The 14,084-nt window shown below is 35.2% G+C and overlaps 1 protein-coding gene across 1 annotated transcript in view; it reads right to left on the bottom strand.

Annotated features, from left to right (window-relative positions):
- Nucleotides 1-14,084, bottom strand: part of LOC106878394 (casein kinase II subunit alpha-like) — a 68,773-nt gene that overhangs the window by 26,060 nt on the left and 28,629 nt on the right. Inside the window, 2 exon segments of the mRNA XM_014927589.2 lie at nucleotides 1,869-1,967; nucleotides 4,923-5,034. Of these exon segments, the coding sequence (XP_014783075.1) occupies nucleotides 1,869-1,967; nucleotides 4,923-5,034 (211 nt within the window).

The following is a 14,084-nucleotide window of genomic DNA, read 5'->3' as shown; positions in this document are numbered from 1 at the left end:
AATAGCAGAAAGATGAACTGTAACGGGATTTTAATAATTTAATGATCGTTATGTATGTGTTTTTTTGTGTTTTGTTCCGATGGTAACCATTCCTGAAGAAGTGCCAATGTCAAAATCCAATGGACCAGTCACTGGATAAGTTTGGCATAGAAATGTTAACAGAGTGGTGAATAAATCGATATATCGAGTTTGAAGTCTGTCTCTTTTGAATATGAAAATTTAAAAGTTGAAAACCTTATAATATAAATATAAACTGTGAGAACGACCCTTAAGGAATCTAGTTAATGATCCCCTATTCTTATTATTATTCAGGTCACTGCCTGGAATCGAACTTGGAATCTTGGGGTTAGTAGCCTGCGCTCTTCACCATGGATTCTTTCAGTTTCCATCTGCCAAATTCCTTCACATGGTGTCATGTATGTAGGACCAAACTTAAAACCATGTGGTTGAGAAACAAAAACAGCTATGCCCGGGCAGGCATTAATAGCCATAGATATATAATAATGGGCATTCAGAAACTCTTCTTTCGTTGATTACAGTCAATCATATTCATCTAGGACTTGTTTTAAGTTTGCTACTTATATCATCTAGTTATATAGTGTCACAAAGTTATTTTGGGCACTCCACACCTACATTTTATCTTTTTAATCAACAGTTCTCAACATTTTGTAAGTTCAATTTCACTGCAGGACACAGACAAGGGCGTTCTAATACAGCTTTGGGCTGACTAATGCTCTGTGAGTGAACTACAACATGGAAAGGGTGGGGAAACCAAATGTTTTCCTTCCACCTATGTATACAAGCAAATGATTGCAAATCTTGCCATTAGAAATACAATGAACCAAACTCCCAGACCTGCTTTTATGACAGACTGCATGCATCAGGAAGCTCTTGTTTACAAACCAGCTAATGCAAGAGCAATACCAACTCACACACACACGATGGGTTTCTTTCAGTTTTTGTCTACCAAATCCACTCACAAAGCTTTTGTCAGCCTGGGGCTATAATAGAAGATTCAAGATGCGATGCAGTGGAGCCCAAGCCAAAACCATACGGTTGGGAAGTGAGCTTCTTAACCCTCACAGCAGGCTTCCATACAGTTTCTGTCAACCAATTCCACTCACAAAACTTTAATCAGTACGAGGTTTGGATGGGTGACTGTTGCACAAGGTGCCATAGTGGGATAAAATCCAAAATCACTCAGTGAACTCTAGGCTTCTGCACAGTCTCTTCTATGTACTAAATTCCACACAAAATTAAAAATGTCCCAAGACTATGGTAAAAGATGCTTGATCAAGGTGCTGCACACTGAATCAGGGACAACAGGATTGTAAAAATCTTCATTGATTAGTACTTGATAATTTTCATGGACAACTTAAAGCAATTTGAGTCACATCTCTCAGTGTTTCTCTAATTGCATTCCATTTTGCATCCCATTTAGAGTGAAATATGAATCACCAACAAGGTTGTGCTGCCTCAGACCTCATTAAATCGTTTTTGGAACTATTCATGTCCAAGTTTTTAAATAACACTTTGAACCAATTCACACATTCAACTCTTCAACTGCTCGCCTATTATGAAGAGAATACATTTTGAAAATTGTGCAGCATATCCAAATAAGCTTCTCTTATATAGGAATTACCATCATATCACAACATAACACCTAAACAATAAAATATTTAATGCACGCCAACAAGCGATTCTATACTGAAGTTCAAGCTGTTAGGGTTTACAAATCAAATCGCCCTCAAGTCACACACAACGGCCTTAACTACAAAAAGCACACACTGGACAATGTTAGACCATAGGTCATTCAATCAGAGCTAACCTGAGATTAAACTTCAGCAAACATTAGATACACTTACCACTGGATCTTTAACAATAGTTAGAAGGGTTATAATATTGGTTCCTCCTTGTAAATTTTCTAAAATTTTAATTTCTCTCTTTATTTTCTTCTTTTTTACTGGCTGGAAAAAAGATGAAAATCAAAATATTTATCCAGACAATTTGTAAAATGGAAGGAAGGAAGAAATAGTTATGTAACCATCCAACAAACTGTTCATGTTTTTCTCTTGTTCACAGCTAAAATCACACTAACCACCTGAAATACACAGCAGTTAAGCTTTCATACATTCCCTCTGGTCTCATCTTTGATGCTTTAGGTATTAACAAAAATATTTTAATGACTACCTTAACATTTCAACAAAGTAACATTTAGAAACATGTTCTAATAACAGCTGCAACATAAAACTATGGCAAAATTTTCAGTCAAGATCAATGCATTGTTTGGGATAATTAACAAAAAAAATTAGAAAATATACGGACTCATTTTCCAACTCTGACAAAACTGATATGAAATTGCATGCATAATTCCAAGGGGGGAAAAAGGGCATATTTTGTGGAGGGTTGAAAGCTTACTAGTAAATTATGTAAGAATGACATCTTAATTAGCAATACTTTTCTATGAATTCAAATATATTAGAGAGAAAGAGAGAGTGTGCGTATGTTACTAAGACAAATATTCATTAAAGATAAATAAGTTTCTGTGGTGTAATAATACAATTAACAGACAGAAAGTATAGATGTTCATTCTTTTTCACAGATAACCAAAAATTCTACCCAGGTACTTGACCCTAAGTTTATGGCTGTAAAGCAAATACCACAAACATCCCCACAATATAGGATCTAAACCAGTGGCTCTTAATCTTTTTAATATCTGGGCCAAATCCGGAGGGGGGGGGGGAGAGAAAGAGGTCAATTGAAAAAGTTATTATAGCTATAGAAGGAAGCATGTCGAGAGCCACTGGAAGGATACTTGAGGCCCGAGGCGCGACAGTTGAAAACTGCTGGTCTAAATGCCAGTCACAGTTCCTTTCTTTAAAAGGGTTACAAAATAAATAAACAAAATTGAAGGAAGAGATCTATGGAAGCAGCAAACATCCTACAAAACACTCTGTAACCACTTAGCACCATATATGTCTGCAATACAGTAGTTTTTTTTTCCTTTCGTGCTTCTGTTCCGTTGTATTACATTCCTTCGACTGTTCTGTAAAGCTGTGTCCAACCAATTCTTTCACTTCATTTCACATTATTACCAACATCTGCTTCCATTCAGTAATCAGCTCACGGTCCACTCCAAACTCATCACAACATACCATCAGTTTCTCGTTACACATCAACAAATCACAATCTCTCTCTCGTCAATGGGAATAGCTCACTATCATTTTTCTTTTGTTTTTTCTTATTTCCTGGAGGGTGAGGGAGGAGCTTCACATTAATGGAAACAAACGCCAGCTGTTACAGCTACTTACACTGCAATATATGTTAGGAGGTCACTTACACAACCACAAAAGGTGTCTTTATGTTTATAGTGTAAATGAATCAAACTGTCAACAGAAATGTACAATGTGTGACAGCAGCTGAATAGTTAGGATGCCAGCAGACGGGTTAGCAGTTTTAGTAATTGGTTCAAACCAAGGTTTTAGGTTGTAATACTTTGTCACTCCAATACATCCCAAACAGGCATGACCAAATGGGTTACAAAGTTCACTTCATAACCCCAAAGTCCCAAGTTCAAACTTACTACATATAACTTTTGCTACATGTCTGCTGCATGCCACATGTTTTGGGACAACCCAATCCTTGTGAGAGAAACTGAGCAAGTAGAAACTGTGTTGAAGCCTACCAGACTGACTGAACCTGTAAATTCAAAAGTCTAATATTATCAGTGTCATGCTGATTTGATCCGATGATAATGCTAAGACTCCAATTATATGTGAAATATTCAACCACTTTAATTTGGCAAGTAAGTAGTTCCACTGATCACTCAGCAGGAGTATTAGTTGTCAGGGTTCACAAGAGATGCACATAACTCATGCAAACAAAAGTCATTAGTACTTGGAAATTTCATGACATTAAACTATTGTCATCCAAGCATTAACCAACAAAGTAAATGTCAGAATTTTTGGAATTGTTTAAGGATAGGTTGGTTTGCTTTTTTAAATATATTCTTTTACTTGTTTCAGTCATTTGACTGCAGTTATGCTGGAGCAGCGCCTTTAGTCAAACAAATCATCCCCAAGACATTCTTTGTAAGTCAAGTACTTATCCTACCGGTCTTTTTTGCCAGACCGTTAAGTAACGGGGATGTAAACTCATCAGTGTCAAGCAATGGTGAGGGGCGGGTGTCAAACACGGACACACAAGACGGGGTTCTTTCAGTTTCCATCTGCCAAACCCACCCAAGTCTTTGGTCGGCTGAAGACTATAGTAGAAGACACTTGCCCAAGGTGCCATGCAATGGGACTGAACCTGGAACCATGTGCTTGGGAAGCACTAGTGCACCTATATATAAAATTTTCACATTTGTGAAGGCAACTAGTGGGGAGGGGGAGATTATAAGAATAGGCTTCTAACATTTTGGACAAGGCCTCCAACTGGACATTAGCTAGGTTTAGGCAAGCTGGGTCAATAATAAGGAACTCAAGTGGTGCTGAAGGATAATTGTGAAGAATCCAACCATAAAATCTCAATTTCAGCAACAAAGAGTAACACATTCATTCAATAACATTTGTTCATCAAGACCTTTTAAAAAGCTAAAATACAGCCAAAAGTACCATTGATTTTATAGTAATTTTTAATGAACCAACTCAATGTTGTAGACTAACAGAAAGTAAAACTCCCCAAAGACAAGCCATATACAAAATTTGAAGAATATTACCAATACATTCATAGGCAATGGCATTTTTTTTTCTTTTTCTTTTTTTTTTGTGTGTGTGGAAAGTGGCCAATGAAACCATCCAAATGATCAACATTGGTCTGAATCAGATTAGCAATTCATAAATAGTTTGGAAAGAATTTCAAAATAATTTCCACTTAATAGCATTCAAAGGGAAGAAGTTTCAAAAACAATAAAAACTTACTTTTAATACTTTTATAACACATTTTTCATTGTTTGTAATGTTAATTGCTTCAAAGACTTCACTGTATTTTCCTCTTCCTAATTTCCGTACAGTTTGGTAATCATCTTGTTGTCTGTTAATAAAAATAGAAATAAAAATAAGCAAAATAAAATTTTCACAAGATTAGAGATACCAATAATAAATTTAAAAAATACAATTTGGTAACAAGTATTTTAAATAACATCACTTGAACTTGAAAAAGTATCAAATATCATATTTCTGGTTCAAAATTTTAAATATTTTCAAATTATAAACATTATAATTCACATATCTCTGTCCTGAAGTTAGTTATGATCTCAGTTTGTTGACCATTCAAAATAAGGTTTAATAGTCCAAAAATGTTAACAATTAGATCTATAAGGGTCTGTACAAACCCAAATCCTCACCATTAGCTTTCATGATATCCATAATTCTATAAAATAGCAAAAACCATTTCCACTTTCGAGCCAGAAACTACATCGGTTTTCAGCAGATCCTGTACAAAGCATAAATACACCTACTTCACTCCACCACATACTGGAGCACTACACATACATCTGAAACAACGCAACTTCCCACTCTCCAAATCTAACAACACTTTAGTCTGCATCCAAAACAAGGCCATTTGTATGACTGACAAACCTTTCCTGCAACACACTACATTTACGAATACCATAACTGCTTTCCAGCACCAATGCTACATGGGCTCCTGCTTTCGTCTGTACCACTCCAATAAAGAAAAGAACTCAACCAACACACTGCCTCTTACACTCATATAGGTATCGACCCATAAAAATTTCAACTCAAACCTTTAGCATTCAGATTACTCTGTCAAGTGTAATGCTTATTTCTTCACATCAATCTGAATCAGTCATGCATTATTATTGTGTAGCTTTGAAATTTCAATGACATGATTATTTTTAGAATTGTAGGGCGAGTGTGAGAGATCAGACTTAGCCAGTTTGAACATAAAACAGAATATTTTGGTCGGATATGGCCAGTTTAAATGCTGACTCGAATTAAATGGGATAACATTGAAACATGTTTTTATAAATGGAAATTTAATAGGTTTAGCATTTTATGTATTTCTTACAACAGGTGACAAGTTGGTCTTAACTGATTAAGAAGAATCTAATAAAGCCAATGATTGACTCCATTTCTGAAGCTGCAATTGTATAGTCCCAAAACACTCCTGACTTCGATGATTTGATGACATTCCACCTGTGACCATCCCATTCTTTTTCTGTGTATCTAAAAAACTATATTATCCAATCCATCTTTACCAACCTGGTAGAATGTGGTTTAAGGGAATTTGGCTGTTATTTCTAGCAGATTGAGCAATCATGTAGAGACTTCATCTAGAATCTGGAGTATTAAGCAGATCTATGTCAAGTAATAGTGCAGTACAATTACAATGATGACAATGCACCTGTTGCCACCACCATCATCATCATCATCATCATCAAAACCACCAACCAGCATTTGTTCTGTGCTGGCATGGGTAGGGCATTTCTCACAGCATCTTGTCGTTCTTCAGTCTGATTCACTTAGCACTCAGTAACAGAGGCAGCTGGCCAACTTTGCTTTTGTGCATGCCTTTCTTTATAGAACAAGCTATTTCATGTAGAGAGACTAAGTCCCCAATCCTCTGTAGCGGTTCCTGTTCAGAATTACTGCACTCTTTAGATGAGTAACCCATGCTGTGGTTAGTGGAGTCCATCCTATATGACCACCCACTTTACAACCTGCACTTGATGCTTTCTTTTCTTTTAATCACACCATCAGCCTTAGAAAGGCTCTCCGCTTTCTTAGAGATTCTACCCTCCTAACAGAGCTGTCTGCACTACATATGGAACTCACATCTCCAGTTTTGGGAATGGTCTTATGGCTGGATATCCTTATTTAGAGATATCACCACCTTATGGGGGATATGGTCAAAGCTTGTGAGTGGCAAGGGATAAAAGGCTGTCTCCACTAACTGGGTGCAAGGTTTAATTCCCATGATGTGTAGCAAGCAGTACATATTACCTTGACTTTGTGCAGTTCTCAAGTAGTTAATTCCTGTTGTCAATTCAGTTACTGCTTCAGCCATCTTAAATTAAAGATGGATGTATTCATAGAGCATTGAAGGTATACAACACTTTAAGAGTTTAGAAAAGGCAACAACACAGAAGAAGCAATCCAAAATATTCAAGGTGTTTACAGAATGGATTGTTTAAACAAGAAAAGAGAAAGAAAAAAAAAACAGTTGAAGGTTTCAAAGGTATTTTTTCAGTTACACTTTAAGTCAGAACTTAACTGAAACAAAACTGCTATGGTTGAAGAGTTAACCCAAAAACCCAACTGAAGCTTGGAAAGGTACCAAAACTTGAGAAATGGGATCCCCATAATTTGACAGAAAACCACTGTGCAGCCATCAGTAAACATCTGCACTTCTCTACACTCAAGGGAAGGTATATCACCATTTTTAAACATACTAGTGACTAGTAAGAAAAAGTGAATTTTTTACAAGAATGTTAAGTGATGCAGACAATGGCTTAGTGAAGGTGAACTGGTTAAACCACAACCCAAAACAAACCTCCAACCAAAGTGTTGGTAATGCTTTGTGGGATTATAGCTGCTACCTATTAATGAAACAATTACAATTACAGCAGACATTTACTGTCAACATTTACAATGTTTTAACACGGTTTTGAAGTAATCGTAAAGGAGTGGTGTTCCATCATGATAATACACAACCCCTAACAGCAAAGATGATGAAGAGAGAAAAGCTCAGCTGATGTTGTATATATCAGGTCATCTCATAAGTAATGTCTAAATAGTGGCTAACATGACATGGCCTCTAATGTCATATTTTATTAGAATTCATCCATTAGCATAAATGCTGTCATTATCCAATGACCTTTCAATGTTGTATAAGCTTCTTTAATATCATTTGTGTAAAACATCTTCAGGTTTGGTGGAAAAGAATGTAGGGAGGGTAGTTTGCACTCATTGTTTGTTTTTGTTTGTTTGTTTTGTTTTTTAAAGAACTAGTCCAAGTTGATTCTGCACACTTTAGAACAGGTGTTAATCAGGTGGAGCAAAGTCAGATGGATAAGGAGGAGTATAGAGTTTTACCACCACTCCACCCAGGTTACCACTGTGGCTTCTTAGATTTTGCTATCATGGATCTTCTTGTTGATTGCCAGTGATTTACATGGGGAATTTGCAATCAAATTGGAACCTCTGCAACTGAACATACACCTTATTGCAATCTTCATGAGAAAACATAAGCCCCATACTCTCCTATAATTAAGTGTATAACACACTGATGATATTCACAGCTAAGCACCTACCTCATCACAACCTTGACAACAAAACCGATGCCACACTTGCAATTTGCATAAATACATCCTTTTGTATTCATCATTGAGATTTTATTATTACTATATGTCAAGACTCAGATGTTCTTTTTGCATACATTGCTGTTTTTTCTATGTAGGTCAGGGTCAGAAGTGACCAAGCAAATCTATGGCTCAGCTAGTCAACCAAAGGATCCGGTGCAACCTCCAGATCTGTTATTTTACCACATGAGAAGTTTCTGCGCAATTGAATTTACACTGAACACCATTTGACAAACAACATTGAAGTCATGACCATCTTTTGTGGTTTAATATATCCAAGACTATTTTAGTATATTCATCCATTTTCAAGTAAAATCTGAAGGATATTTGGTTGTAAATTATGACATATTGAGCAATTGCTATAGAGCTCTTTTATTGGATCATTTGTTTACAATTTGATTCATGTAGAGATTGTTACTAGCGAGCTAATTCTAGTGACTGGCTTTTTATTACACATCTACCACATTACAATTTTCATAACTGAACGTTAGAAACCAAACACTGTTGCAGGCCAGATCTGGTTCCACTCACTATGTGTTTGACAACTCTTATTCTAAATCATCTAAAATTCATGACTAATTCTCCAGCTGTTTTAACTTATTCACTGACATCTTAGAGTACTTGAAAGATAAAGAACTACAGCATTGAGTAATATTTAGACATACAATGGGCATTCCTTCAGCTGTACAATAAATTTCATATTCCGCCAGCAAGATCTGTCTTTTTATTACTATTATTTAGCCATAAGTGATGAGCAGAGACCCCATAGGGAAATGAAATTAAGAACATAGGGTGACAATCAAGACCAGGAACTGCAGATATACACCTATAAATGTGTGCATTTACATAAACACACACAACATTCATTCAGCCTCTATGTACCAAAACTATTCACAAGGTTTCTGGTTGGCCCAAGGTATCGCACAGTTGAACTAAGCATGAAAGCATGTGGTTGAGAGGCAAATTTCAGCTACAAACCCACGCCTACATACACTGAGAGTTGTCATAGGTTTGCCGGATTCTTTTAACTGCATATTCAAAAACAATTCATCAACACCATTTCAGTTTTCCATTCTCCCTTTATTTTACTTTCAGGTTGCCTCACTTGCTAGTAAACTAGGCCACACTCTAAATTATATTTCATTCTTGAAAAATAAGTTTCAAAATGGCAATGGTTTGACTGAAATTGTAAAACAGTTTTAATGATAAAGAAAACAACTACTGTCAGAATAAGTAAAAGAAATTAAGTCAAAGCCAATCTAATCACTGGACTTTCAATGACTTTGCAACACATACATATATACTAACATTATGGAAACGGTGGGAGGGGGAGAGAAACTATTTTAGTTAAAGATAAAATCCAATATTTACGAAGCTAGCTAGCTACACACACACACACACACATTTCAATATAAAATAGTGAAAATTGCTTTACAATCATAAAAAGCTTATCTCCCTTGATTTACAAAATGGATGCCGATATTGGAGTGTATGAGTGGGGGTTTTTTTTTGTTTTTTGTTTTTTCCCCTTTTTGCAACCACAGTTGTAATTACATGTCACATAATCTTTAGACATTGGTTAAGTTGTTCAGTGTGAGAATATCAGGTATAAAATTTAACTAGCATTGCAATTTGACTTCAATCACTACAAATGATTTGATAATGAACTTAAAATGTAACTAACTAATGAACCAAACAAAACAAACCTACTGCAAGGTTCTCAATGTATCAGAACGGTTTCTACAAAGTGATTCAGTCTATTAATTGACTGGTTAAATGCCTTCTGAAGTGAATCTTAATGTCCTGAAATACAGATGTGATATGTTCTTAGCTATTAGACCAACAAATGAATCACGCATGTGGCAATTAAGGATTAACAACACTTTCCAATTTTCTGAGATTTAAACACAATTGATGAACTGCAGAAATCAGTTTATATTCTTCTCTATGTTTAAAAAGTGCAATAAAATTAGCTGGAAATAAAAGGAAAACCAAGGAATTATAGAAAAGAGATTAAGTGACCAAATTAAGAGGATAGATAAGAAATTATTTGAAAATTCTTTTTAAAGAAACTACAGGAATCTCCTGTAAAATGGTTATAGAATATGAAGTTATATTGTTGAGAAAATTGTCCAAAGCTAAACAATGTTTGATCTATTGTATTGATGATGACTGACCATCAAAATGCCAAACCATAGAACACTGCTAACTACAGCAGCCAACTGATAGCAATTTTCTTTTCATTAAGCTTTGCAAGAAAATCAGTCAGGAGCAAGATTAATTAAGGATAGTAATTATTATTTGCTACCATTTAATCAAATAAAAATCTTATATGGCTTCATAAAGCATATACACACTGTTCAAAGGAGAAGCAACAATTAATTTACTTTGGATTCAGTTTCTAATTATCTTGCCAAAAATTTAACCGAGAATTCACTCTTTTTAATAAATCTTTCATACTTAAAAGGAATGTATTTCCTTTTAGAAAACCATTAAGATGGTCTGCAAAAAAAACTCAGACCATCAAAATATACAGGTCAGCAGAAGAACTAAATGTATTAACTATGTAATGTCTTACTTGAATATATTTTGCATAACACCATACTTGCAAATATTTAGCAGTGAAATACATAGTGCCAGATATTTTTATAATTATCTAAAAATGATTTATTGTAAAAAAAAAAAAAAAATTTTTTTTTTTTTTTTTTTTTAAATTGCCAGTCAATATTTTATAGCATAAAAATTAACCCTTCAGCATTTAAACTCGTCTTATCTGGCCAAACTATCCTGCTTTGTTTTGCCTTCAGAGCAGCCAGGTCTGGCCTTTCACAACTACCATACAATGTCATTGTATGATAAAGAATTCCATTACTAAAATTTCAAAGTTATGAGATAATGCAGGATCAACTCAAAACAATGTAAATAAACAAGCATTACTTTTGACAGAATAATCTAAATGTTAAAGGGTTAAATGCATTTTATAAGACTATGGAGTCTTTTATCGTGCATCCTATATATATGTATGTGTATATATATATATATATATATATATATATATATATATATATATATATATATATATATATATATATATATAAGAATTTGATAATGCACTATTTAATGACAGCCTACAAGCCAGTGTGAATGGGTTGTAACTTAACATCCCAAAATAACCAAATCCTGTAAATTACACTAGTGTCCATAGCAATTAAGTGAATGGCCCATAACACCGAGCTATGAATTGGTACAGTAGGTTATACCAGTATTTTGTTAGTTTACAGCAAAGTGCTACCAAGAGAGGAATGGGTTCAACCTGATAGACTTACAACAAATGAAGAAGTCTTAAAACAGTGTCCTCTGAAAGGCTACTTTCATAGCTAAACCATATACACACGGTTACTTTATTGTCTCTGACAATATTGTGCTAATAAACAGCTTTAAGAAGTTTGTTTTGCACCCGTATTTCAGGTTCCATCCCACCTCATGGTACCTTTGCCAAATACCTTCTGCTTAGAACCTCAAACTGATCAATCTGTTGTAGATGAAACGGTACAGGAGCTGCTTTGTGTTTCCTCTCATTTTTGTGTCATTAACACTACTGCAGCTTGGCAGTTCAATATGCAAATGACCAGTTAAGTACTTAAAAATAAATATTGCTATCAGCAAAGGGATCCAATTATAGACTTCTGCTTGTCTAAACTATGATGGTTTGGAAAAAGCAGACATAAAAAAACAATGCAATGCACACACATACACTGTTTAACAATCCATGTTTAGTAAGAGCCATGTTTCTCTGTCCATCTGTCAACATGATTGTCAAGGATTCATGAAACAAGACATTTTGTAGAATTTAAAACACGTTCTATTATGACATCATTTCAATGCAAAGGTAACACATTTGATATTTTATCCCCTGCACTACAATCCATCTGAATATTTTTCACATAATCTTATCATTTGTACTATATTTTGTTTGAACATTCTGATATACTTCTATTACAACATCATAATTTGCCAATTTTCCTTATAAATAGAGATATGTTGATAATGAAATAAAAGCAGTGGTAAGAAGTTTGCTTCCCAACCACACAGTTTTGGGTTCAGACCCACTGCATGGCACCATGGACAAATGTCTTCTACAATAGCCCCAGACCATCCAAAGCCTTGTAAATGAACTTGGTAGACTAAAACCAAAAGTGGTATCATGTAACCAGTGTCCATTACATGAAAATATATTACATTCCTTGCAAACCAATGAAAGTTGGCAACAAGAAGGCCATCTGGCCACAGAAAATCTGCCTCAAGAAATTCCATTCAATCCATGTAAGCATAGAAAAGTGGATGTTAAAATAACTAAATTCTTCCTCAATTTATTCACTGAATTTACAAATGCAACACAAGAAAAAAATAAAGTTTATTTTTCTTCACACACTACCGGAAAAGGGACATGAATATTTCATTTTCAAATACATCAATTGACTGTGTAGTAACGCATGCGCATGCGTAGAATAAAACAAGCAAGCGTTTCCCGCTCAATTCATTCTCTTTCTCGCTGGCCAGCGATTGAGCAAGGACGTGTGTTTAAAGCTGTCTCTACATCTTTCGGTCTTATACTCGACAGCTCGTTATTCTCACCTCTAAAGATGTATAACTAAAGATTTGTATGTTTTACCAAGTAAATAAATGTTGTTTAAGTTGTTTAGTCTGGAGTTCAGCGTTCCGTTTATTTCTTCAATTTTATAGTAGAAAGTCAGGTATACAATCTAAAGATGTATAACCCACTTTCTACTAAAGTGGTGACCCCCGACGAAGAAAAAACGCAGCATGAACTACGGATTACCAACTTATAACTAGTGAACCTCGACTAAAGAACAAATACAGCCATGGAGACTGACTCATTACCAACATCTCCAAACATAGTCAACACGACTCAACAAGCGCGGTTTTTATTCTCGTCTCTGTTAGAGTGGATTTTTTCCATTCATGAAAAACAGACAGGAATTGCAGCCTGCGACTTTCCAATTGTGTACTCAAAAAAAACTTGGTATAAAACTCTTGTGTACTGACTTTTTAACTGCTGTGATATCTCACACACATATAGACAGCCTGTTTTTTATTATGTTTTTATATGTCGCATTTCACACTTTCACATTACACATACATCTTCTATGCCACACAATAACTCTTGTTATTCATTTCGCACGGCCGTTCTTTCATCTTTGGTTAAGAAAATTTTTCTTCGAGGTTTTTGCTAATGGTCGTACAGAAAAAGTTGTCTGTCGATCGTTCTGTAAAAGCGTACCTTTTCAAACACTCATCACCAAACAGATTTTCGCCACCAGCGTCGTGCGCCAACCAAGATTACCACCGTGACAACAACAATTACTACTGTCAATTACAAGCTTTCCCCCCGACGTCGCCAAGTTTCAACTGAATCATTACCACCACACAGACAGAACACAGCTATAGCAGTTCCTGCGCCGACGTTTTCATCAATGTACTCTATCTCGGTGTTTTGGGATTTTTCGCAGTCTATACTACAGACACTTTCACTTGTTCTGTGTTTTTTCTCACACACACACTTGTGCACTCATACATTTTCTTTCCTTTCAGGGAAAACAAACTCTCAGACTTTTACATCGCGTGATTCCAGTTTCCTGGACAGTTGTCATCACAGTTGTTTTGTCATTGTCATTTCATTAATACGTTGCATGCATGTATTTCACAAGTGTACATTTCATTTCTTTGAATTTTCTTT

Source organism: Octopus bimaculoides, chromosome 17 (genome assembly GCF_001194135.2).
Source record: "Octopus bimaculoides isolate UCB-OBI-ISO-001 chromosome 17, ASM119413v2, whole genome shotgun sequence".
NCBI lineage: Eukaryota > Metazoa > Mollusca > Cephalopoda > Octopoda > Octopodidae > Octopus > Octopus bimaculoides.
Note: the sequence above shows the minus strand (reverse complement) of the source record. Positions and strands in the feature narration are given on the sequence as shown.